Genomic DNA, 27,765 nt, shown 5'->3' on the forward strand with positions numbered 1-27,765 from the left:
GGTGCCCCATTTAGACTGTGGCCTACGATGTCGCCCTAACTGCACGAGCCTGTCAGACATGGACTTTGCAATTTACGTGTCTAGGCTCTAGAGCATCCCCCAGTAAGCAAGGATCTGAAGAACACACCTTGTCTGACGGCTTTGGGCGCACTTTCAGCTGCACATGTGTTACACTGCAGCGCACTGATGGAAGTGGAGCTGAACGTGTCCACAAAAATATGCACGCGCAACGAGCACGCTGTTCTCAAGGAGTTAGACGTGGGCAAAAGTGTCCGCGCGTGCAACTTCGTCGACCACATGCACCAATAGATTTATTGAATCTTAAGCGGTCCATTTTTTTTTTCATTATTTTCTCTCTGCCAGTTGCGTGTAACAAGCCCTTGCATAACAAGTGCATCGTAAAATCGTGTTATAACTTGGCTCGGATATGCGCCCGATATATATTGAACTATCAGCTAGCGCACGAAGCCGTACGTCCGCTGGTTCGACTTCGCAGGTGTCGGACCAGACGCACATATGGAGCGTGTATCACGGCATTTGTGCTCCTTGCTGCTTCATGAAAATACGCGTTATGTGCTTATGTTAGATCACTTACGGTATATGAATGTTGCACAAAGCACGCTGGCACTAGTCACAAAGTTACTGTGCGGTCCATCTGAGTCAGTCCTGCAAATACGCACACACACACTTGAACAAGAATTCTTTGGTGCAGTCCAGTTCAAGCGGCAATACAACTGAAGATGTTGCGCGCCGTGAAAACGGAGCCGCCAGGTAGTCATGACTGACTTTCCACGTTTAAAAGACGCTCCACAATACTTCTAGATATGCCCGTACGACTAGCCGGCGGCGCTACCTGTTTTCAACATGCTCCAACATGCTCTATCACGTCGCCTCATGTGCTAAGCTACCACTGCTAAATAGGGCAGTTAAATAAGAATACTCGTCTTATTTATGAATTTAAAAATAAGTTTTTTTTTTTACTACTTGACGGAAGTGCCAAGCAGGCAGTAATCGAAATTTAGTACGAAGCTTACGATAAACAATGGCTTAATCCACTACCTCGTGGCTGCCGGTGGCGATCGTCTGTCCTGTCTGCTTGCACAGCAGCTTTCGGTTGTGGAAGTGCTGCCGAAATTCGCGCGATTCGCGCTGAAACGTCCCAAACATGAGGCTGGAGAAGGACGCCCTGATCGCCGAAAGTCACGACGGACTCCGGAGAAACACCTTGGAATTGTTCCTGAGCTGCAGGAAGGGCGACCTTGCTCGCGTGAAGTAAGCATATATGTGCCCGTGCGTCTCCCGTCGCAGTTTTTCGTTTTCGCGACGACCGGCGATCAGAATCTCGACGCTGCGCGGGCGCAAGAGGCCAGACACGTGAAGTCAAGCGACTGTTTTCTGATCGCTCCTATTCCGCGTGCAGTCTCTTGCGCTTTCCACGTACATACGTATGCCAAGCGCGCCGCGCATTACTCCAAGTTCCCTCCGAATTGACAGTGCTCATTTTCGCTCGATGTGCGTCCTTTCTCAACCTGCAGGTACCTCATCGAAGAACAGGAAAGCGAGCTAAACGTTAGGGACAGATGGGATGGTACACCTCTGTGAGTACCCGCGACATGCTTAATTGTTTACATGCTGAAATACCTGATCTTGGATATTTGACGTAAAGCGCTGCTCTCTCTCTCTCTCTCTCTCTCTCTCTCTCTCTCTCTTGTCAGGTACTACGCATGTCTTTGCGGTCACAAGGACGTCGTCGAATATTTACTGTCCCAAGGTGGGCATATGTCCTCTATCCATGCATGCATGCTTACAAACAGTAGCACAGTAAACAACAGTGCACTTTGAAGTTCTTAAAATCGCATGCAAACGCATCGTTGAAGCACAGCCAGTTTAGTGTTGTCTGTTTGTGTCAGCAGCAACTTGCATGTGTGATAGCAGCTGTACAGGTACTGATTTTTAGCAAGTATACTTTAACTGTATGTTGTTCATCCTATAGCATCTCTGGTGTACACACGAGACATTAACTAATTAATGCAGTTCAAACATTCGCGACCAGATATTATATGCATGCCTTCTTGTTACTGCACATATACCTGACAGTTAATTAATCCATGCCTCTTCACACCATCCAAACTTGCAGGGGCACGCTGTGTGGCCAACACTTTTGATGGAGAACGCTGCCTCTACGCCTCGTTAAACTTGGAGATCAGGGACCTTTTGCGAGATCGGAAAGTGATCACATCAAGCACCATGCGCCGAGATGCTTACGATGAATTCTTGCGGCGGTATGTTTGCCTTTTTTAGTTGTCTTGAACTGTGAGGCTTTACCTTTCAAAAGTGAAATCTATCATGACCTGTAGGGATTTTTCATGGTTTCCTTGTGCTGTCTCAGTGACAACAATAACACCTATGGATATCCTATGGACATTCACTGCGAGGACATGAATATCCTAGGGATTTGTCGAATACACCCTGTGTACCCTGCAAATGTCCCTCACGTGACCGCTTGGCCACATTTCTCGTGCCCCATGGACATCTCTTGCATGTCCGCGAGGGACAACATGGGGACATGCTGCATACATTTTACAGACGTATGCCAGGGCCTCTTGCACAGTGTTTGCCAAAATGTCTGTAACAGTCACAGCACACACTGCGAGATCGATACACCCTGTGTGCCCTGCAAACGTCCCTCATATGACCACTTGGCCATATTTCTCATGTCCTGTGGACATCTTTTGCATGACCACGTGGGACATCACGGGGACATGGTGCGCACATTTTACAGACATGCCATGGCCTCTTGCACAGTGTTTGCCAAAATGTCTATTACAGCACTCACTGTGAGACCGATGCAACGGGCAGAGTGCCCACGCATTAAGAACAGATATATTTTGTGCACATGTTACACTTGCACGCATGTGTGCATAAGTGCAGCATACTCATTCTTCTAGGCCTTCCACCAAGTGAAAATGACTTATTGAACTAACTGAAGTTTTCAAAGTAAATTGCATCAGAAAATTCATAATGTATGACTTACATGCGAGCTGCAGACACGATAGCTTCAGATTGTAATTTGAACATGAGAAAAAATATCGTTCTGTAATGAGGAAACTCAAAAACAAAGCCTCAATTTGGAGGACAAATGTTCAGGCGTATGTTGAAAAAGGTTCATATGAGATATCCTTGAAATGTCCGTAGTAGGATATCCAAAACAAGTCCGTGTGCAATGTTCTTGGGACATCCGTGGTAGAATACCCAAAGCTGAACATTTGGCGGATGTCCTGTTTGTATCCAAATGGTGCATGGACATGATTCGGATCTGCTACAGACGAAGTGGTTTCACTGGGCTGCTAATGTCACAATCTACATATGTCATCGCTGGGAGAGAACCATTTTATGAACACTTAAGATTTCATTTCTGCTCTAAAATCTTCTTGGATTGCCCGCTGTGATTTAATGTATGGGAACCTATCTTGTGTTGACTGTTGATGCATACTGCAGTGCTAGACCTGGCTACTAGACCTGGCTTAGTAGTTCACTGTTTTCTTATGGCTGATATATAATCAGAGCTCTGAATTTAATGTTGTAATGATTATCATATGTAGAAAATTTGCGTTGAATTGGGCAGTAGTTCTCTTCATGCTTGCAAAGTATTTGTTCAGCTGTGATATTCTTCAAGAGCTGTGAACATGCCAGCTGGCATTGTGCATTAAGGTTAATAGATGGACTTTGGCAACGTATAGCACTAAGGCATTTCACTGTGGTTGACATTCTAAAAAACAGCGCAAATAACAAGACAACTATAAACTGGCAGTTTATCGGAAGAAAATGATATGTGTATCTGTATAACGGAGGCTGTAGGCATAACACAAATGGCAATCGAGTGACGGACGACACTCAAGGGATACAATGGAAGGCACTGCCTGCAATGGGTTCAGCGAAGAATTGATTGTTTAACAATGCATTCAGTTTGAGTCCTCCTTACATACATTTCACTTTTCTCGAGTAAACTGCCAGTCAATAGTTGGTGCCTGTGTGATCCACCTTAACTCTTGCTGTTGCCCCATTATCTGTGCTGTTCTTGCAATGTCAGCAGTACAGAGAGACATGACAAAGGAAGCTAGCTGGAACAACGTAGAGCACTGCTATGAAAAATGTAGCGGAAGAGCGATTGCGAAATTTCTAACAGCATTCATGTGTTCCTCTTGTGGAACAATTCCACAATACAGCCAAATACCATTGTAACGAAGTCGCATGTGACAAGAAAAATTACCTTCATTAATATTCAGTATTCATTGCAGACATATACACGTATGTGTTGCACACTGATATCACAAAGAAAAATTTTGGATTGCTTCATTATATTCAAGAACTCATTATGCAGTCAAACTTCATTATAATGCATGTGACTCAAAAATACATTAATAATAATAATAATATATGGGGTTTTACGTGCCAAAACCACTTTCTGATTATGAGGCACGCCGTAGTGGGGGACTCCGGAAATTTTGACCACCTGGGGTTCTTTAACGTGCACCTAAATCTAAGTACACGGGTGTTTTCGCATTTCGCCCCCATCGAAATGCGGCCGCCGTGGCCAGGATTCGATCCCGCGACCTCGTGCTCAGCAGCCTAACACCATAGCCACTGAGCAACCACGGCGGGTCAAAAATACATTCATTGTATCCAATGTTCACTATAAGAATGTATTTGTTACATGCTGATATTAGTGAGATACATTTTGTTATATCCAGTATTCACTATAAGCATGTATTTATTACATGCTGATATTAGCAAGAGATATTTTGTTATATCCAATATTCACTATAAGCATGTGTTCATTACATGCTGATACATGTATTAGGGAGAAACATTTTGTTATAAGCAGTATTTGCTATAAGCATGTATTCATTACATGTTTATATTTGTGAGGTACGTTTTAGATTTACTTAATTATATCCGATAATTCTTTATATCCATGTTTGTTATATCGAGTTTCTACTGTATCTACATTCAATATATCGAGATTCAACTTACAGGGAACCTGATCAAAGGATACACATGCTTTCAGGTGCCTGGAGGATGTTGAGCACTGCGACATCACATTCAGCGTTCAGGGTGAAACGGTCCCCGCTCACCGTTGTGTCTTGGCGGCACGCTGCGAGTTTCTTCAGCGCTCCCTGGTCAAGAAGTGGGCGGGACGGCAGCTGATACCAGTGACTCACCACTCCGTGAGTGCGTTCTCAGTCTTGCGCCTCTGGTGTGCCGTGCTCACTCCCGAGACACTGCAGACCTGGCTTTCCCTCAATGCACGCAATTTCTTTTCGCCTGGGCGACCTGTTCCTTGTGCACATCAAAGAGAAGATGAGAATGTGATAATTCCAGGATAGCCTACCTACGATGATTATTTAAGCTATGCAAGAGCCACTCACACAGTACTCATACTTTGTTCAACTTCCGTTACAGTCGATGGAGCAGATTGTGACGGCGCATTCATTTTCCTTCGTTGCTTGTGCACCCAAATGCACTGAGCATCTCAGGAGACCTTCTGACATTTCACACAGGAGCCGTGCACGCACATCGATATTGTGATAGCATGGCAGCGGCCGTGCTCCTCCGCGCCCTTTATCAACTGTTGGTTTGGCGCTGGTGATAGGCACTCGCTTGCCGTGCTGCAGGCCCAAGTTTGATTTCTCGGGGCTAGATTTTTTTCACTCTTTTTACGTGGTCATTGTATTGTGACCACATAACAGACCGAAACGGAGTATGGGGGTCAAAGAAATGCGCTTGCATTTAAATTAAGAACGTAGAGTGCAGCTTCACATATAGTCTGGCCCAGGTATAATGAACTGGTTTGTGCGCTAAAACTAGTTCAATATATCAGGTAATTCTATGTATCTAGACTTGGGTATAACAAGTGTTTACAAACATTTATGAAGCATTCGTTATACATGATAGAATAGAGTTACATCACAGCGCTGAAACAGCCAATGGCAACCTGACCCTTGAACTAGCATTTGTAAGTAACGCAGTAACCCAGTACAATCAATAGCTCTGTATTGAGTTATGCACCATATCACTCTAAGTGGTTACCTCTGAACATGCTGTCGAACATGAGTGAAAAAAAGAAAGAAAAGAAGACGTGCTCAATAAGCATACTCAGGAAAAAAAGTAATGACGCTGCAAGCAGTTTTACGAAGGACGTTGTAAACACTTGGATTTATTTTGCATGAATATTGCTCATTTTTGTGTCTTTGAAAAATAGAGCATAGTTTGCTGTATCCCTGGTTCATTGTAATTCACTCTGACTGTATGACGAGACAGTAGGAAATGTGTTAATATTATTGGTATTATCAATATTATAGTATTGGTATTAGCACTTCTAAGTTCCTCATGGAAACTGTAATTAATACAAAAAGCATGTATTTCTTGCTATATGTGCTTTTGATGTTGGCAAGTTTCAGGAATATTGTTTCCTTTTTTACAAACCAGTGAAAAAGGACTTTTTCTTTCATGATTTTATTCTTCCAACAAACTGGTTTGCAACTTGGCACCTACGCATTCCACAAGAGTGAACGACCAAGGATACCTCCCCAGCATGCATTGGCTAGCACAAACACATTTTGATGACATGTGAGGCTGAATACACTATAGTCTTACAAAGATTGTAACTACAATCATTGTTGCTGCTTACAGCAGAGAATGGCCTTCATTCTTCAGGCATTATCACTGTTAGCATTGTTTTTACAGGTCGAATTGCATTTCCTGTGTTGAAATGTGGTGCGATTGTTCAGCCACTAGTAAGCTATAAATTTACTAAAGTGGTTAATAATGGTCAATGCCTGGCTCCCTTGATACACTGTTAAGACCTCTCAGAAAAATTATTCTGCACTTTATTGTCCTTTAAAGCATGCATTAAAAGCCCTCAAGCATTTTTTGACATTGTGAGTGACTAGCTGAAGTCTGTAGAATGGCTAGTACTGAACATGTAGGCCGAGGATAACCGTTCAATGTATCACAAGCTACCCACAAATTCTACAAGAACTGCTCTGTCCACTCTTCTATGATGAAGAGCAGATTTCTTCGTTAATTTATGTTACTGCAATAATGCAATAATTCTGCCATCATTGCAATGTTATTGCGCTAATGGCATAAATGCTACCAGCAAGATTGTGGAACATGTTACATAAAATCAAACACAACACAAATAGAAGGTGCACATATCACAAACTGACACCTCCGATCACTGTCAAGGATGTCAGTGTAGTCTATGTTCCTACAACGTATGTGTCCTACACCAGTTTAGGTCAGCACAGAACAGATTGGTCTTTAGAGCATTATGCATCAAAATAGAATGAGATAACTGCATTAATACTGTTTCTGCTGGTATGACAAAGAAAGAAATTGAGTGTCTTAGAGCAGGAGTGGCATGCACCCACGGTAAAAATTCTGTTTTGTATGGTTTCTACCTGATATAACCCAGTGTAAAGTCCATGGTGCACAAGGTATTTGAAGACGTGGCTTTGAATCATCAGAGACATTAACTCCTTCCTTCTATCTGTCCAGGCACTTTTGTCTTCACCAACACCTCTGTCACCTACCTAGCACATTTATTCCAGGGTATTAGTTTCCAGTCTAACACAGGAGAAGAAGCCATAGGCTGCCTTAGTGGCCCTGCACGTCAACCACAGCAACTTGGAGATTGCCACTTTCTTAAATGCCACCAAAATCTTTTCTGTTATGAGTAAGACAATGGCATATTATAGCCGGTTATCACCTGTGACAAACAGAAATAAGCACTGTCCATGGTCAAATGCCACTCAGGTGTTATAGTTTCTCAATCAATTGGAGGCCGGCCATGGTGAGAGAGAACCCTGAAAAGTCAATTATAACCATTACAAAGCAGCTTCAAGTGGCAGAGTCAACAGCCGCGCTTTCTGTGCACAGTTTCATTACACACCAGTCCTAAGCAATGGATTTGCTTGCTTTCACAAGGGCCTGCACGAACCAGAAGTGGCTGGCTTTGAACCTCTGCGGCCACATCACCCTCAATGTGGCATTCATAGTACCCAATATTAACCTGCTACACTGCTATGCATGGAGGCATCACCCAGAGGCAGACTCACAAACAGCCACACCACGGTAAAAATTCTTTAAAGGCTGCTATTGTGGGAGCACTGCCCAACATCAGCCACCACATTCTGATCTGAGCATACAGCCGATATTGAAGTCAGGTTCAGTCAGTAATTGAGGCTAAAGACGATTTCATTCATCAGCCCCAAACACAGTGGTAACAGAAACAATGTAAAAACTTTGTAGTGAATATATTATTTTTTCCGGAAATATTGTTGCTATTCATGAAGGTGTCATTATATTCTCAAATATCTTGCGTACCCTGTAAGTGCCAATTATAATCCAGTGTTTAGGGTGCCTTTGCTCTATGTGTCCTGTTCGATTTTGTGCTGGTGACACGCTTCACGACTCTGGCAACCAACTTGGCCACGTAACAGTATTAGTCAAATAATAGTAGATTCATTCTTTCACCGAGTGTGATTGCGGGAATGGCATATGGCATAATTAAATACATTGTGTCATGCTTCTTTCCAGGTGGATGCTTCAGTATTTCGAATTGTGATGCAGTACCTGTACACAGGCAAGTATCTCATGCGACCAGTATGACTGCCTCTTCACTGTTTGATCCATGCAAGAAAATTCCAATTGCTATTAAATTTTGGACCACATAAAATCCTACTTTTAGACAGTGCAGATGTCTATGCTAATTTGCCAGGGTCTATAGCTTTACCTGTAGAGAATGTATTTATCAAGCTTGTCCAACGTGGTTGTTTGGGTAGCAGTGTTCTGTATACACTAAAGCTAAAGCATTTTGATAGATTGTGCACATTCATCTCATTGCATCTAAGAACATTAAGTATGGAGAGTAATCAGCTGTTCTGGTACGAAAAGTGCACAAATTCTGGAATGCCACTCCCAAGGGAATTGAATTACGCCACTATAGGCCAAAGAGAAGTGACAGCTGTAGATGTTGAGCCAGGTAATGAAGATGTGGGTTTGTGAAATCAGTCAAGTTCCACTGGAGTTAACCAAGTGCACACAGTTTACCTCCTGCGTCTGCTCCAGAAGATGGGATAGCAAATCAGTTGACACTGTCCTGAGCAGATATCGCATGGCTACTGAGTCATCCCAACATCACTGTAGATGATTGAGCAGTTATCGCAGCTGCATCTGCTCAGTCATCTACAGTGATGTTGCAATGACTCAGTAGCCTTATTTGAAAGGCAGTTGTTTCATTCCTTTTTTCTCAACTCATCAATGATAAATTTATCTTATTTCAACAAGCCACCTGTGACACCCATGGAACAATGCATGAACACATATACATATGGTTACTAATTTGGCACTTTCTTTTTTTGCATACCACTAATAGGTTCCCTAATTTCTTGCTACGTACCTGGATTTAAAAAAAACTACTCAAGGCTTTTCAAAGAAAAAAGTCGCAGTTTAGCGCGAAAGGCGAAGCATCGATTGCGATAGCAAATTAGTATACCACTATATGAAGTAAGGAAAGTAGTTTTATTGGCCATATAAACTCGTAAACATTTGTCTACTAACTATACTAACAAGTATGGCGTCATGTACACACAAGCAAACACGAACACATCTCATTCAATGACTGCAGAAGCTCGCTGTCAAAACGATGGAGTGAGGAAGCACGGCAGCAGCGGCAAGCGAATTTACCTTCGTGCTGCCTCTCGCTTCAGTGTGAACTAAGTGGTGAAAACACAGCACACACGAAGCTGCCAGCACTGGGCGCACTCTGTCCCCACTGCAAATCACTTTCAACATAGCGCCCATGCAGCCCCACCATATGAACCAGCCGCCGGAGTAGAATGCACCCCCAATCTCTACCCGGTGCCTTACACACGATGGAAGACAGCGCGCTTCCTGCCCACTTTCCTCCCATGCGCACGCGAGATTGAGCCACCATTGTCAGTTCACCCTACGTGCTTTCACTCACACCTACAGCATGTGGTGCATGGCGATAATGTTATCAGCCTTGGACTTTATACGGAACATCACGGCAATGGCAGAAATGCACCTGAAGTGTCCCTATAATTGCTATTGCAATAAAATTAAGTAGTCTTGAAGGGTTCCTGAAATGGTTCAGACAAATTTTGCAGGCGTGTAGGGTACAGCTACAGTAAAACATTCGTGCCACAATTTAGGTGAGATGTCTCATATTAAGAGAGCTACGGATGACTACAAGTTCCCCTCCTCCCTAGCCATGCTTTTCCACCTCAACTCCTCTGCTGAGTAATCTGGGCTAAGCTCCGCCTTCACTGGGTCTGTGCCGTGATGTGATGTCGTGTCTTCTACTTCCGATTGTTTTAAAGCCAGCACGCGAAGCTTTTTCAACCTCTCCACTAGCTGCCTAGCCACTGATCTCCAGCTAGAGCTCTCCAAGCAGCGTGAATTGCGAGCATTCTGTCACAGTGCCAAGTGTGTCCAGTATTCTGGTAACTACAGGCGAGCTTGCCAAAGTGCCAAGCTTGCCTGCAGTTCCTGAAATACTGGTGGCGCAGAGCTTAACCAGCCAAACACAAAGTTACTATTGCTGTGATGAAGCAAAAAACTTTTCAAACATTTAAAGAGACAGCATGTTCACGATTATGCTCCTGCTGAAAATTTACGCCAGCAGAAAAGTGGAATACATTACGTGGCTTCTATATGCTCTGTGTTTGTCTAGTTGAGCTCTGTGCCACCAGGTGGCTGCACTGTGCTGGCCGTTCACGTTCGCGCCTTTGCACATCCGGTAAAACACCTAATCCACTTAAGCTTGCATTTACCCAAATACCGCACATATTAAACTCACTATTGTGGTAGTAATCTTCTAGCATGAAGTGATGGCCGCAAATGTGTAGATGATGCTGGCGCCGATCGAATACCGACAGCTCAATAATACCGACCATCACCACTGCTCTTGTTGCCTTGCGAAACGACACGATGTCACAGCTTGACATGTCACTGATCACTAGATTTGCAGCCCACAACATAACAAGGGCAATCCGCGCTCGCAAAAAGAAAGCTCAAGACCAACCCTGACCGTGCAGCTCGCGTCAACATGGAGAATGCTGTAACACATGCACACAACACTTGCTTTGTGCCGGAAGTGCTTGATTGTGGTGATAAATTGTTGCGTATTCTCTTTACGTTATTTTTTTATAGAAACAGATTAACCAACATTCCAACTATTACAAACAACATCTGTCACCATAAAGTTAGAAAAATTATTGATGATGCAACCTGAGTAGCCAGTTGAGCTAACTACAATTGTGAGAGGATGGCTGAAAACCCAGGGAAGCACCGCAGCTGTGGCCTTTATAGGCCACAGCTGTGGTGCTTTATAATAAATTTATAGACTTTATAATAAATTACACGCTTTACGTGGAGCGCTTAACTGCATCACTTAGTGATCAGAAGAACTTACCCTCACGACTCAGTACAATTGTACAAAATTATTTCAGGGTCCCTTTAAAGGCCAACTCGAATGAAATTTCACTGGCTAAATTGCTTACAAATGAGTAGTAAATACCGCTGAAGCAATCTTAACAAAGTCGCAGGATGATGACTGTTTAAATTTATTACTACTATCACCCTTTAAGTAGCACTTAAGAAGATGATGCATGCACCAGGAGGTTGGTGGTTATGACATACATGGTGGTCCCAGCAAGTCGCCTCCAAGATTTTCCAGTGCGCCGTGGGAAGCCTCAGGAAGTGGGTCAGTTTTGGAGGTGATGCGGCCAATTTCGGAGGTCACGCGCTTTCTGTCACGCATAACTTCTGGTGAGCACTAATGACATTTTTTTTTTCAGTTTTGGTATCAAAAACATCTGCTTCTGCGACGCATCCACATTTCAAACATAAAATTTTGCACAGAGGCTGCTTATGTACACTGTCTGAAACTAGGCTTTCTATGTTGCCCAGAAATTTTTTGCGATGCAGTTTGGAACGTGGCAAACTGCACTGACTGCTCATGGCAGTCAGTGCAGCCAGAACTGAGTCATCACTGCATCACCTGCAGGTCGACTCGAGATGCAGGCCAAGCAATTTGAGAGTTTTTCCGAGCTGGCATTGCGGTGCAGGTTGACGTCCCTTGTCGCAGATGTCAAGGAAGAGTTAGCACAAGTGCTGAATCAAGGTGAGAAATAATTGGTGGCCCAATATATTGCACAGCATGAAAGTCGCACTTTCAGTTGCTCACTGTTAATGTATATTCTAGTATTCTAGTAAGCAAGCTGATGCAACACGCACAGGCAATGATCATTGTCTCAAGTCCATGCCAGGACTGTAATTTTGTTGTTGCTATTTTGTGGTGTGTACACATAGTACAGCAGACTAGCAATAACTAAAACACGGCTAATTAAAAATTCATGTTAAATTTAAACAGATCTGACTATTATGGTTGGCCCACTATCTAGTCAATGTATTTTGAAGACGCCTAACTCCAAATGAGTAGAGCACCAGTCTGAGTGGCTGCTCGGAGAAGAGGTATGCAGCTAAATCTAGCTGGTTGGAGGACATTCATAAGGCACGAATGGTTAAAATGCGTTCACATGAGTTCGTCAGGCTTGCTGTGCACATTGGCAGAGGCCCCTGTGAAATGGCGCCATCAACCCATAACCCATTGATGCGAGTGGGTGTTGCATATACGTTGGTGTGTTTAACTGTTTTTGTCATGCATCACCTCAAACATGACCAGCTCTGTAATATCTGTTCGTGTACTTAGCCAATATAACTTTGTTTTGAACCGTACATTATGGACAGAAAGCTTTTGTCCTGTTTTTATTCCTTTATTTTATAGCTGTTAACCCTGTAATTATGCTACATAGCCTCTACACCCCGACAGTGCAACAAATAATTAATTATGTTACCTTTTAATGTGACCACTCCAAAACACGTGCTAATTGCAGTGTGACTTCAGATGTGAAGAAGGAAACTCATCACGGCATAAAAAACCTGTTGTGGGTGTCTTGCAGTACGCTATACCACTGACACGTACACAAAAACTACGGCTGTGCTTTTAAAAGCCAATCCCATTCACCGCTCCGTGGGACAATAGGAAGGGCCACATTGGCACCTTTGCGCTGCACAATCATTTTATGGCCTTCAATAACCACACCACGCTGACTGGTGTTCTATTGAGTTATTTGTGATGCCATGTGACTGCCACCACTGCTTTTGCATAAGGCAAGGTGACGCACCAGTGATGACAGGACTAGGGGTGTGTGAATAGTAATTTCCGAGACCGAATTGAATATGAACCAAAGAGTGCTACAAGTGAACCAAATTGAACCGAATATCAATTACATTTTAAATAGTTTACGAATGGTGATCAGTTGTTTTCAACATTAATATAAACTGATGTTCACATCTTAGCATATTCACGTTGGCAAGCTTTTGTCACTACGCATTATGAAGCACTGTTCACTAAAAGAACAAATAGAGCATTTGGAACAAATAAGCCAGTTTGCTCACAAAAGTTCCAAATATACACATACCCCTAGGGACTATGGTGAATCAGCATGCCACCGTCTCCCTCCTTTCATCTGCGTTCCATCTTTTCTCCATTGCAGTTGTAGTTCTGTCTGTGAATTGAGCCTATTACTATGTTCCGAAGACAGTGACAGGCCCGTGACAGCACCTGTTTCAGCAATGTGCCCAGCATTGCTGCAGAACCACCTGAAAGCGACACGTACATAGTAGTCCACACCCAACTTCGTTCTGGAGCACTTTTAATTTATGTACATTTCATGCGCAAGAAAATCTGCGCTTAATCCTATCGCTTTTAAAGCATTGTATTGACATCAAATTCTACGCAGGAAACCAGAGAAGCCATCATTCGCCAGAGAGTGAGGCAGTCTTGCTCGAACCAACCCATTACAGAGAGCAGCTTCAGAGGGACTTTGCCACGTTACCCATTGAGCTTGCATCAGAGGTAACAACTGTTTTTCCAGCTGTTCGTGCAAAGAATGTGCATGCTAGCAGGAGGACAAACACAACACAATAACCAAACCTTAGGGAACATTGTATGCTTTAATATCAGAAAATGATGCCAGAGACAGTAAGGCACCTGCTTGTTTCAAGCAAAGATTAAATTGAAAGTCCAGCTTACTCCTTTCTTTTTTTGTATTTCAGCTATGCTCAGTTTACACATTCTGTCTCAACTACTGCTTGACTAATAAGCCCATCAAGAACGCACTTATTTGTACCACTAACCAGCACACAGTCCGCCAAACACAGCACACCCCAGTCAACACAGTCCAGTGCATCCAACTTGTTTGCACCTTGGAACACAATTCAAAGCCAGTGAAAACAGTTCAGGCCAACATTGGCATGAACCAATTTGATTGAATATGTTCTTTTTACTGGTACCTTACGTGGCCATTTTCATTTTCATTTGATGCAACAAGCTTTGCTGACAATTAATTGATAATTAGTGAACATTGTTGAGAAATGTTATGTGTTCCTGATTGCAGACCTATCAGAGCACAAGGTCACTCAATATTTCTTGAAAGCTGGCATAATTACTTGAAGCCAAAAAATTCAGGGACGCAAAGTTTACTTTATGAGTTTATCGATATCACTAAATTTCAATGATGATGTCTCGTTACTGTTCCTGTCAGTAATTAGTTTTTGATGTCCTGTACACTTGAGTTTTATTTGAATATCTGAAGGCTGAGTAATTGCACAGGGCGGTTAAACTTGTCACAGGGAAAACAACTGCAAAAATGTTGTGCAAGTTAGCTTCAGGAAGCTCGGTTCAGCATGAAAATACACAATGCAGAAGGGGTGCATGGAAGAAAAGAAGCATATTATATTAGAACACAGCTGTCACAAACACAGGCCAAACCGTCGACATGGCAGTTCGTAGCTGTTAGCCACGCAGTTGTACTCCTAAATCGTACCAATAAATAACCAGCTCTATTCGTCATACATGGTGTGCGAAGAGAGGTTGCAAGAAGAAGACAGCCAAAAGGAAAGTGGCGCTAGACAGCAGACACAACTAGAAGCGTTTCGAAGACGAGGAAACAGTGGCAGTGAAAAGTGATCTTGAAACCAAACCAGAGTGATTTCCAACTGGAGTCCCACAGAGGTTGAGGGTGTCCAACGGCTCCAAAGCCGCTTGACACGCATGGAAAGACTGGCTACAAAGCTATGAGTAGTATGTCTGTGCAGTACAATTCTGCAAGAAGCTTCTGGAAGTTCAAGTAGCGAACTTGATGACAGTGATCGGGCCTGACGCACAGAAAGTGCTCCGGACACTCCCACTAAGTGAAGCAGGAAAGAAAGATCAAGGAGCAGTCAAGCGCAAGTTTAAAAAGAGACTTCAACCCTAAGGTTAATCATGCGTACGAAACGTGCAAGTTTAACCAAATGAAACAGAAGCTGCACTCAGAATTTTTTTACCTTCACTCGCCTAGGCAACAACCAACTAGTAACACTGACAACCAAGCCCACCAAGCCAGGCCGTGTGACGCAGAGTCCCATAACAACAAAGTCTGGCCGTGTAATCAAGCCCGTCGTCAGACTCAGTTTGTAAAGAATGTGATATGTCTCTCAGACCAGCCAAACCAAGCCAAGCCACACTGGCTAACAGAAGACATGGCAGTCTGAGGCCATGAGCCACGCAATCGTACTCCTAAATTGTTCCAATAAATAATCAGTTCTATTCGTAATATGGCTTATACATAAAACAAATTCGGCACAACCCATCCCTCAATGACTGTCGACAGTAATGCGTTTAGCATTGAATCAATATATTGACAGAACATATCACTACTGTCAGAACGAGTTATGTATGAGGCGTGTACTGCAGTGGGACTTCTATTGCGCTTCCTTAAAAACACTTGCTGCCATCTATTGGTGCCTGCACATGGCCTCTGACATGCATCATGCAGCAGCCGAGCTCCTCTCTCGCGCTTCTCTCTAGACACGCTGCACCATCTAGTGGTGCTGCTGAGAAATTCGCGCATGGCCTCCGAGACTAGAAGCTTGGCGTGCCAGTGCGCAGGAACACTGAGAATCATTCCCTCACCTGCTGCACACCCAGTGACACATACTCAGTGCATTCATGACGGAGCTCGCAGAAGCGTTGTCGTGAAAAACGCGACAATCGAAAGACGCGACCATTGAAAAGCGGCACACATTCAGTGCATTTGTGGCGCCACCTGCCAAAGCATCGGGTTGCTGTCCTTCAGGTGCCATTCAACCATGGGCTACACAGTGACCCAGTTTAATGGGAAAACAGTTAGATACATACATACAAATGTACTTAGCCTCCGGAAAGTGCGTGAAGTACCCCAAGAATGCTAATGCGGCACATACCCAATGAGCCAACTTGTCTGCTTAGCAAGACGTCAGCCAGCACATACCTATAGGCTATAAATAAGAGTGCTGCATGTGCTTGTGCTGGCTGTGGTCAAGCACGGCAGCCACAGCAATTGCACAAACCAAGCGGGCTAATCGTTGTGGCATACCCACAACTTAGGTGCTGAAACCAAAAGCTCTTTTGTAGAAACAAGTACTATTATAATAAATTATTTAGATGACTCAGATTCTTTCCATTATAGTTTCTGTGGCTTAGAGGGTTAGACCTACATTCAGTGGAAAGAAGGAAAAAAGTTGAAAATGTAATGTCAGTGCTCCTTCATGCTGTGAAGTGATGGTGGCATGCAGGCTAAAGACAAGCAACTTCAAAGCAAACCGCTCTTAGCCAAACTTGCTCTCAAGGAGCAGAGAAGCTTAGCAACATTGAAAATGACAAGCATGATTAGCAGTCATTCAATATAATTCTTTGGTTTCAGATCCAGTGTCATTTATGCATATAGTCATTAGCATAACCTAAAATCATCCACAATATAAAATGCATGGATGTCAGACACATAAGCAGTAATAGGCATGCTTGCTCTGACTACAACGAAAAGATAGAGTTGCTGTTTGGAAGAATGTCGTTGCTACCAACACAGCAAGCAACAAAGACACTGGAAAAAGACAACTACGAGATTATTGTCTTGTCATCAGCATTGCTTGTTGCATTGAATACAAACCATCTAACCTTTGCACTCTCGAGTAGCTACTAGCTTTCCCATAAACAGGTTGCATTCTGTTATTGTAACTCGATCCCTTCGACAGCTAAAGTGTGCACAACTGTTTGCCTGTTCCAGATTGCTTCTGCTCACATCTCACGCCTTTCTGAAGATGGCAACCATGCCGACATCTGCTTCAGCGTGGATGGCAGGCATTTCCTTTGCCACAAGGTGACATTCCAGCCTCCTCCACAGCACTGTCTCTTATGCATCAAAAACAATTCATGAGGATTGGTACTACTATCATTTTATTGCAACAGCAACAACACGGACACTCCAGGTTAATTTCAGCCGTCATTGCCACCATCACCGTGATGCACTGTATAAAGTCCAAGGGCGATAAATATCACGACCACGTTAGGTGCAAGCAAAACCTTGTGAGGGTGAACTGAGAAGTATGGTGGCTTGATACAGCGGTATTTTCTCACGCTTGCAAGGAAGGAAGGCGGGGAGAGTGTGCAACATAGAAGGGGGGGAGGGGGTTAGCCCACATTTCCTCTTCTACTCCAATTGCAGCGGCTAAGTGCGTCCTATCTTGGGGGAAATCTGCACGGGGTTTGAAGGCTAGCCTACCGGATATAGCTGATGGCGTCATGTGTGTTGCGTTCTCGCGCACCTAATTCGTGTTAAAGTGAAAGGAAGTACAGAGGAAAATTTGCTTGCCGATGCTGCCGCTCTTCATCAGGCTGGTGTTCTGACAGTGAGTGTCCACGGTCATAAAGTGAGATGCGTTCATGATTGGCCTGTGTGTGCAAGACAATGTGCTTGTTCATTTAGTTAGTAAGCAAATGTTTACAGCAGTTTGTGCAGCTGATAAAACGACCAACCTTACTTCGTATAGCTGTGTAATCATTTTTTATCGCAATCAATGCTTCGTCTGTCCTGCGAAACTGTGACTTTTTTCTTTTTGAGAAGGTAACTGTTCTTCTGAGCAACCATTCACCGGAACAACCTTACCCACAACATTGCCGTCATCGCCTGCCCTGATACGTTTGTCAACTTTGTACATACTCATCTGGATTCTTGAGTACTTGGACTTTGTTCAGTTTACAGTTAATATGTTTAGAACATGGCATATCCCTTCTGTGGAAGCCAGCAAAGTGGAGAAAAATTCATTAAAGGAAAGATTGTCATTCACCCAAGTGTACAACAAAGCCGAGGCCAAGAAAGTTTCTCAGAATAAAAAAATGCTTCACACTTGAGCAAAAATTCATCCTTGTCTGGAGTCCCGTACCAGGAAAAATTTCTTGTCAACTGCAGAACTTTCTTTCCGAGAAATCCATATGGGTTTCCTTTGTAGCTTTGTGCTACATTTGGGTGGATGACCATTTTCTCTTTCATGTTTAGTATATGTAGAGCTGCTGTCGGACTTAACCCAAACTACAGACACATATACAGGGTGTTTCATTTAACTTGAGCCAAACATTAAATATATGCAAATGCTACATAGCTGGACAGAACCAAGGTAATGTTGTTTGCTGTCGCTTGGAGACATTCAGGTTATTTCTTGCATTCCGTCTATTAGAGAATTAGTCTTAATTAATGAACTTCTCAACTATTATAATTAGATGAAGAGTGTCAATGAAAAAATTGTAGAGCAACATGAGAAACTCCCAATACAGCTTTATGTTGCTCAATACGTGTCACATAAAAGTGTCTTTCCGTGCCTGAAAAGAGACCGCGAATACATGCAGAGTGCCTGGAGCGGCCAGTCACGTGGAAATTTTGCATGCATTCATGGGCTTTTTTCACATTCGGAAAAACCCTTTTATGTAGCACGTATTGAGCAACAGAAAGCTGTATCGGGAGTTTCTCATGTTGCTCTACAATCTTCTCATTGACATTTTTCATCTGATTATAAGAATTGAGAAGTTGATTTATTAATTAATTAAGACATTCTCTAATTAGTCAGGTTCATAGTCCAGCTAAAGCCTGTGCAGGCCAAAGTTTAAGCAGTTCCTCATTTACAGTGTTGATGCAGTCCATGATGTAACAACAACAACGAAATTCTGAGCACTCTCAAAGTGCATGATTTTCAACCAAATGTGAAATCAAAGTCATACTCAATACAGCAAGGGAGATGACTCCTGTTAATGTTCTTTTGGCAATGAACAAAACTTCATAGGTTTTTTGTGCAGCGCTCCACCAGGAACTAACTTTTAGAGAATATTTCGCCTGTTCCAAGAATGGGCAATGCTCACCAGTTCCTTGCACATGGACATGAAACTTAGTGATGGAATTACTCTGGAAAATAAGTTGTAGTTCTTGTAGTTGCACCCACGCCCTGCACTGATTGAATTGCGGAGATCATTCGTTATTGTTAGCACTGTGCTGGCTGCAGGCACATTGAGCTTGGTCGAATGGGTATTTTCAAATGGTACTAATCGAATCGTGGGGTTTAATGTCCCATAGCAGTACATGGGATGCCATAATAGTATGGCTCTCGAATATATTTGACCACCACGGGTGCCTTAACATGAACCTAAGTCTCAGTACGGCGTTCAGGAATTGAAACACGACCCTCGGAGCGCACGGCCGCCAGCACTTCTTGCACCACTTTGCAAATGCAAAGTGTTAAAATACAGCAATGTTATGTGCTTTTCCTAGCTGTTGACTTGACAACACGAGGTGGCATCAGGTTGCAGAGACATCTTCCAGTCGTGTTAAATCACTTGGGCTCGAAGCTGTCTTTTTAACACTCAACGTAGACTGTCTCCAATGTGGGCCCAGAATTTGAACACACCCAATGTCTTTTTCACAGGTGTTCCTGTGCAACCGTAGCGAATACTTCCGCGCCCTCCTAGAGGACCACTTCACAGAGGCCAGCCGACCGAGCAGTGGTTGGCAGTTTCCAGTGATAGAACTGCAGCAAGTCGCACCCGATGTGTTTGGTTGCGTGCTGCATCACATTTACAGTGGGATGGATGACAGGGTGAGTAACAGAAGATGGCTGCAGCATTCACGGTTTTCAGCACTTCTTAATTTTTCTTAAAGCTCTTTACTTAACTAGCTTCCATGCATTACTTGAACCCCACAAAGCCGAACGTATTGTTTTTGCTGCACTGAGTTTGTTGGCTCAAAATTCTGATTGAAGTGCAGGAAACTTGACGCAATGCCCACAGTAGCATTTTTTGTATGTTGAAGCAACTTTTCACTTGTCAGTAGTTCAGCGAACCAATTGCTATATAAATTTTTACTGGACTAACATTTCTTTCTTTCATTGCTTTTCTCTCTCTCTCTCTCTCTCAAGTGAATGCACTCTCATTCACCAGAAATAAGTCTGGACAGGTTTGTCTAGCTTTCCTCAATGTGGAATGGTGTCTCAGCGTTGTGCAGTTGAATAGACACTAAAGGAAGAATGTTTGGCTAAACTGCATTAGGAAATTGAGCTTCTGCGGTGGTGAAACAGCCACTCTTACTAAGACAGGGGGTTTAGCAAGCCAGAAAAGACACCAATACAAGATGCGAACATAGAAGCCACATGAGACAACGCACAGCACTGTGTGTTGTCTCTGCCTGCAATGTCGATGTCATGCATGCAACCCTACAGATTAAAAGATGACCTACTGACAAGCCCATACATACAAAATAAAAATTACAAAATATACCCATACCCATACAAAATATCAGTAGCAGTGGCACCCTAAAGTTCCCACACCAGCCTACCTTGACGTGATGGCTTTTGATGGTGTTTACTTGGTTCTAGTTAATTCTTTATTAGCAAAGAAGGACTTCATCGCATTTCAAAGGAAACAAAACTCAGCCTAGCAAGTTTCAAGAACTTTTTTTGCCTAAACGGCCCAGCTACAAGGATGCTCAAAGTTCGTTAGGCCATAATGACGTAGCAAGTGTTGAGACGTTGGCATGAAAGTCAAGGAAAGGAAAATTGGCCTTCATTTTCTCCTGTAATGATCAATTGTTTTCTGTGAAAAGAATGATAATATGGGCTTTAAAGAACACTATCCTAGTTTAAGTTATTTTGGTATTGCTCTTAAGTGTCCTTTTAAAGTAGTAGTACTGACACAATATCTGTCTGTCATTTTTTTGTTTATTATATAGCTGCTGACTGCATAACAGCAGTGCGAGTCCTAAATTTTTTGACCGAGCAACAAATCACAAGTTACACCATCCTTTAGTGCAACGAATATTATATGGGCACAACGTCGAGCACAGTTTTGTACATTTTGAGCGGGACTCCTCCATGCATTGTATAAAATGGAGGTGGCCGGTGGTCACGTGATGCCACTTACATGTGGGTTGGTCAGCCCACTGTAGTACGCATGAACAACACTGACCATTTCTGTAAGCTGTGCATATCAGGCACTTTACAATACTGCTCTTGGTAGTTTCATAACGAATGCACTTTACGCTGCGTGCCACTTGTGAGCTGTGTACACTAAGTGCAAACTTTGAGTACAACCACTGCACTTGGTCAGTAATTTGATGCTGACGGAACCGGTCGAAAACTTGAAACACATTCTGTAGCTTTCGCGCTCTGTAACTTTCTTGGGTTTCGAACGTCCTACAGAAGTCCGCAGAGAACAATAAATTCACCGTTCTTCAGTGTTTTAAGGAAAGCAGCAATGATAAGGTGCAGCAAGTATTTTCGCACCGACAAGCGTGAATGCTTTCTGTTACTCGTGGTCAGTCTGTAGACGTTGGGGCAGCCATGTGAGTGGGGAACAACACTGATGGTGCATGACTTCTTTAACTGCCACTGCAGCTCAGTGCAGACAATGTCTGGGAGGTCCTGTGCGCTGCCGACGTGTACCTGCTGCCAGACCTGAAGCGGCAATGCGGAGCATTGATAGCACGCATGCTCGACGTGGAAAGCATCTGCAACACTCTGCGAGCGTCGCGCCTCTTCCACCTGCCAAGGCTCGAAAACCAGTGCATAGAGTTCATGGCCAAGCATCTGGCCAAGGTGAGCACGGAAGTGGCCAGTTCTTCACTATTCATCCAAATGGCTCGCCATCAAGTGGTCTTGTTGCTGCGTGCAACCTATGCTTGAGTGATTTAATCATGTTTTAAGTCTGATGTCTTACCATGTGATTTATTTTTAGTGAAAATAGACGCATTAACCCTGTAATGCTTAACGTATATCATATGCTATGCAGGAATTGATGGCTCAAGATTCCAATTTAAGGGAGGATGTGGGGCTGAATATCAACTTTTGAACTGTTACGCATATATTTGTAAAAGTCTAGACGTTTTATGTATGTTCTTGTTTCAAGTACATATTCTAAATTTCATTAATACAGATCAAATAGAGAAGAAGTTATCGCCGTCATATGGACCAGTTAAGCATGTCACCTTAGGAAAACTATCATTTCGGAAATGATGTAGACACACTGGTTGGTTTTGTTAGACACTTTCTGGGAGGGTTATAGTGCAGGACACGGCTAGTCGAGTGTTTTTTCATTACATTTCTTTAACATTGTCATCAATTTGAGGCTAAATTGAATTTTTTTGTTGTCATTATATGTTAGATATGTAATCATTATTTTGGTTAATAAGTATTTAGAAATATAAAAAATACCTAATCTCGTTCCTGACAACATTTCAGCCCAGAAACTACTCTGAAAGCAGGTTTTGGTGGAGCAGTTTGTAAGTGATAGTTCTTCTAAATGTTTTGTTCGGCCGAAGAGTGCAAACCAAGAAAAATGAGCTCAAAGATTTCAGAACATGCTATTTTATTTTAAGACCAAAAAGAATTAAAGTGCCCTGCTCCATAGGTTAGACCCTCCTCTTCAATCCGAACCTGCTCTGTGGCAACTGCTTCAAGTCATAGTCACTTTTTACAGCGAAGCTGTTAAGGAGTACCCACAGCGGAGGTGATGCAGGCATTAGGCACTTCCCATATGTGGGCCGATCCCAAAGATAGCGAAATGCCAGGCCGACTCGCTGTGAAAGTGCAGTTCGCCATAAAGGGGCTCACATACACAGCTTCGCTGGTCATCCTTCTTCACAGAATGGAAGGGTACTGAGGGTTTTTTCTTTTCTTTTTTTTTCCGCAGCTTTAGAGTAGTCCAGTGCCCTTATCTGAGAGTGCAGTCAAGGGTGCCAAAGCCAGAATTATGCCTTTATTTTCTTCGTGTTTACTTTGCAGTCTGTTGTAACCGCAATGCAAGGTCTCCCGTGATTAAATTGCGCAAGAACCAAAATTTCTAACGCGGGCATTCAATCCATGTTAAGTTCCTTGCCCGCTCTGCAGCCGTGCTCTCAACGGCAAGCACGCCACCGTCACAAGAACATAGCTTGTTTTCTTCTTTTCTATGGCGCACATTGCAACCAAACTTGGTGATGAGCCTCATTATACGTCTAGGAATCCGAAATAAACTAAATTAGAAAATGCGTAAATGCGAAAATCGCGATTTTAGCCCAGCATCCTCCCGAAAAGGAAACTTTAGCTTGGGCCCAATTCCGATGTTGCCTATTCAGATACAGTGGAATCTCAGTAAATGGAAATCGCTTAAATGGAACACCATCCTGATGGTTGGTTGGTTTTGTATTCATGCAATTGTATTCAGCCTTATCTCTCAGTAAGTGGAACTGCTGATAAATGGAATCAATTTCCCTGATCCCTTAAGGTTCTGTTTAAAGAGAGCCCAGTGTACATGTAAAATACAGAAATACTTTTCTGGGACTACCTCTGGGCTGATTTTAATGAAATGTGTTGCATTTGGGAGAATGTTAAATTCTAGTGACTGTTGGAAGCAGAATTTTCATTTAGGGCCCAAAGTTTTTAAAGGGAACTTTCCAAAATTGGTAAGATTGAAAAAAATGGAAGCAAGTTTACAAATTCATAGCTCTGCACTAAGAACAGATATCGAAGTTCTGTAAACTGCATCCGTTAAAGCATCCAAAGCCAACGAATTTGATTCATCAATTTACATCTTAAGTGAATTTTTTACATTGTTTGCAAGGGCATTGCTTAAGTGCTACTCACACATTAGTGGTCTATCCGAGAGCTGCATATAATACATCAATTAGACCGCTTGAGATGTACTGTTAGGTACAATTTACAGAATTTTGATATTGTTTTTCATTGCTGTTACAGGGTTGCAAACTTCATAGTTTCGTTTTCTGAAAATTTTCGATTTTTAGCAATTCTTGTTAAAAAATTGGCGACATAAATAGAAAATTTGCTACCAACAGTCACTAGATTTTAACCTTTTCTTTCAAATGCAAGAAACCTCATCACACTTGGTGCAGTGGTTGCAGAGAAAAATGATCTCTCCCTTCTCATTTATATAGATAGGAGCCCCCGAGCTAAAGCTTGCTCTTAAAACACATTGCTCATCAAGAGCATGCAGTACGACAATGGCGCTGCCGTGCAATGAAAACAACGGCTAATGTGTCGGGAAGCGCTGCACAGGCTTACATCACACCTTCATAATGTCATGCACGAGCTGTTGGGTTATTGATCGCTTGAGTAATTATTTTTAATTTCCACCAGGAATGAATTTGTGTACTTGACGTGACCGTGTCTTCATGACGAGCTAGAGTAGGGCACTCCAGGAATGTGGTATACTTATACTCACCATATGATATAATTAAGCAGCAGCTGCAGACTGCATTTGCGGCACATTGTTGGCGTGGCATCGCACATAAATTGGCACATGTTAGGCCATAGAATGACTATGCTGTTATCGTGTTATACTATGGTGTGTGTGCTAGTTGCTCTTTGTGAAGTGAAGATACTCATAGGAGTCATCACTACCGCGTAGAAGATATGATGGAAACTTGTTCCATGTAGTCACGCTTTATGTCCACACCAGATACGGCCCCGCTCCTGATTAGCCACATTTCCCAAGTGCATGTACAATCTGTGAAAGCCAGGAATTTGTGTTCCCTTTCCCCTCGTTATTATTGACGAATGGGGAGTGAAACACGACACTTAGATTATAACTTTGTCATCATTGTCTGCTGTGTAAGTGCTTTTTAAGCACATGATAAGTGCACTTGAAGCGAGCACATGATGCTTACATGCTCCTTATACTACTGTGAAAACACATGGACAGATGAATGGTGATCTGCACATTTCAGGTCATTGAGCTGCCGGAATTCCACGAGGTCATCAGGGAGGACGCAAAAGACGTGAAACTCCGACAGGAGACAGACTCCATCACCGTCATCGATGACATCCGCTACTACATCAGCGCCAATGCACGAAGCACTGCAGAGATTGTGAATGCCAACGAAAAGCTGAAGCTCATCGATGACCTTCTAATGACACTTGGACTAGACGCCTAGCTGATTTGTGATCGCAGTGGTTTGCTGCTGGTGTGTGCAGCATGCTGCCTCTGGAAAACTTTCTGCAGGGACAAAAATGGACAGTTATGTATTGCAGTGCATGTTAAATTAGATCACGCTCAGGGCAACAGGACTCCATTATGCCACGTATACATCGGCATCTATCTAGTGGACAGTGGCATGCTGGCTTTGTTTCAATCTTTTAGTGCTCCCACTTGAAGCTCAAAAATTTATGCAGGACTAGAAGGACAGGGAGTTCTGTTTATTTCACTGCTGCTGGCTTTGCACAAAGACAAGCAATACTTTAACTATTGATTAGAACTTACTAATTAAACATGGACTAGTTGTAGTTTCATTCTTATGTGCACACTGTCCCTGTGCCTTAAACTTGTGGAGAAACTTAAGATGAGGCTCACACATTAGCACTCATAGCTGTGCAGTGAGTTAAATTGAGAGAGTGTAAGGACAGGCAGGTCAAGCTCAACCAGAGAAACCAAACGTTGTACAAAAATTAAAGACGGAATATTGCACATTAATGTGGCAAGCCAAGCTCCATTGTTAGTTCTGCCAGAATAATAATGCTTAGGAAACACGTGGCGGCCTGTAAGTCTTAAAACAGGGTGGCAGAAATGTGAATTATTTTAGACTTCAGTTCATGTACCATGTCAATGCACTAATTTAATTATCATGTTACAGTGGACAGATGTACATGAGAGATTTATAAACTGCAGCCCGTATATTGGAAAGATCACTTCTGACATGTGCGAGCTGGCTGCAGATACATGAAGGGCAAACTTTCTGTCAGTCATATTTTTCACGTCAGAGTTGTTGTCAACTACATTGACAGGAGTGAAATAATGAATTCTCGTTTTTTTTTTCTAGGTGGTCCAAGAACCTGCTATTATTGTTATGTTGCATCAAAATACCAATGAAAGTGGTGATTAGGAAATATAGTTCCTGCAGAATGTGCACGCTGGGCACATTTCACATGATAGTCCAACAACTTGCCTTAGTGCAGTACATTCAGCTGGTCACTTTCGAATGCTTCAGAATGCTCTGGCAGTGTGCATTACATTCCAGTAGTCGAAATTTTGAAAAACACATTCGGCTGGTTCAATATTTGCTTAGACTCCATAAAGAGTTCAAGGCTTGATCCAAGATTTGCTTTATGTGATCGAGCTTTTTGTGCCGTTCTCATGCTCCCACAACATCATTCTCGGGAGCGACTTCCTCTCGCCTCATCGTGCCATTATGTGCTGGTCGTGCGGAAGTGATGCTTACGCCGCTGTGCGGCACCATTTTGGTTGGCCCAGTAACAACGCTCACAAACTCATCATTGGTGTGAACATAGGCGTAGCTTCAAAACCTGGATGCTGGAGGGCCTGTCAGGTCCTGCCTTGCAGGATGGAACTTTCCTGTTTGCTCCGTGGATACCCTTTAGAGCGCCACTCTTAGGCGCCCGTTCCTGCGACGAGCGTTGGCGTCGGTGTAAGCGAGCAAACGAACGAAGCGAAGGATGAAGGAGCTTACGCGGAGCGCAGCAGGGGATGAGAGATGCCAGGAGGAAAGCGAAGGAGAAGGGTATGGTAAAAGCATGAGAAGAAAATCATAGTGCGGCAATGATGGCTACGAGATGGCGCCAGAGTAGCGTGCGTGGTCCGGGAGGTCTGTCTGCGGCGGCTGCTGTGAATCACATCCATGTGTCGCCCACATGCTGCCTCTCGCGATCTGCAGATTGACATGGCAGTCACACCATACTATGCTCCGTTTGCAACGTGCCGCACGAGACAGATTGTCCGGGCCAGCCAATATATCGTGGAATGAAAACATGTATAGAGCTGCACTCAAATTTTACATGAGGGAGTATCATAATCGTCGGTGAAATTTTTTTTAATGCCTATCTGTGCATAAGCAGTTAGAAAACACAGTGTGCCACTTCTGCTTTTCTCCAATTTTCCTGAAAGTCGCACATTAGAAATGAGACAACATATATAGTATCCTGCAATAGGATGGCTTTTACCGTGTTTTGAACCCCGGATTCAGCCTAATTCACATGCCATTTGCAGCTGCTAACATGTGCCACGCATGATCACTTCAAGAAATCCATCCTAGTGGGAAGCACGTTTTCTCTGGCACCACCCTAGAGTGGGCTCCACATTGTTGCAATATGAGCCGGAGCACAATAGGAACCAGCCAAATGTACCATAAAGTAAAAGGAGTGATATTTCTTGCAACCCAAATGTATGGCTATTACCACATATAAAACCATACATGAACAGTGACATTGTCACACGAAAGTGTCTAAGACTGTGTAACTACTTCGTCCTCACAGCTATGTCATTTTATC

At 43.2% G+C, this 27,765-nt stretch overlaps 1 protein-coding gene across 1 annotated transcript; it reads left to right on the forward strand.

Moving 5' to 3' along the window:
* The first annotated feature begins 1,053 nt into the window (after nucleotides 1-1,053).
* On the forward strand, nucleotides 1,054-25,773 carry LOC135910511 (ankyrin repeat and BTB/POZ domain-containing protein 1-like). Its single transcript, XM_065442563.2, has 12 exons — nucleotides 1,054-1,272; nucleotides 1,536-1,598; nucleotides 1,716-1,771; nucleotides 2,138-2,282; nucleotides 5,069-5,228; nucleotides 8,605-8,650; nucleotides 12,098-12,214; nucleotides 13,896-14,011; nucleotides 17,241-17,333; nucleotides 19,924-20,094; nucleotides 21,886-22,086; nucleotides 25,212-25,773. The coding sequence occupies exons 1-12, from the start codon at nucleotides 1,166-1,168 to the stop codon at nucleotides 25,416-25,418; spliced, it is 1,482 nt and encodes a 493-aa protein (XP_065298635.2). The 5' UTR covers nucleotides 1,054-1,165; the 3' UTR covers nucleotides 25,419-25,773.
* Nucleotides 25,774-27,765: the final 1,992 nt, after the last annotated feature.

This window comes from Dermacentor albipictus, chromosome 6, assembly GCF_038994185.2.
Source record: "Dermacentor albipictus isolate Rhodes 1998 colony chromosome 6, USDA_Dalb.pri_finalv2, whole genome shotgun sequence".
NCBI lineage: Eukaryota > Metazoa > Arthropoda > Arachnida > Ixodida > Ixodidae > Dermacentor > Dermacentor albipictus.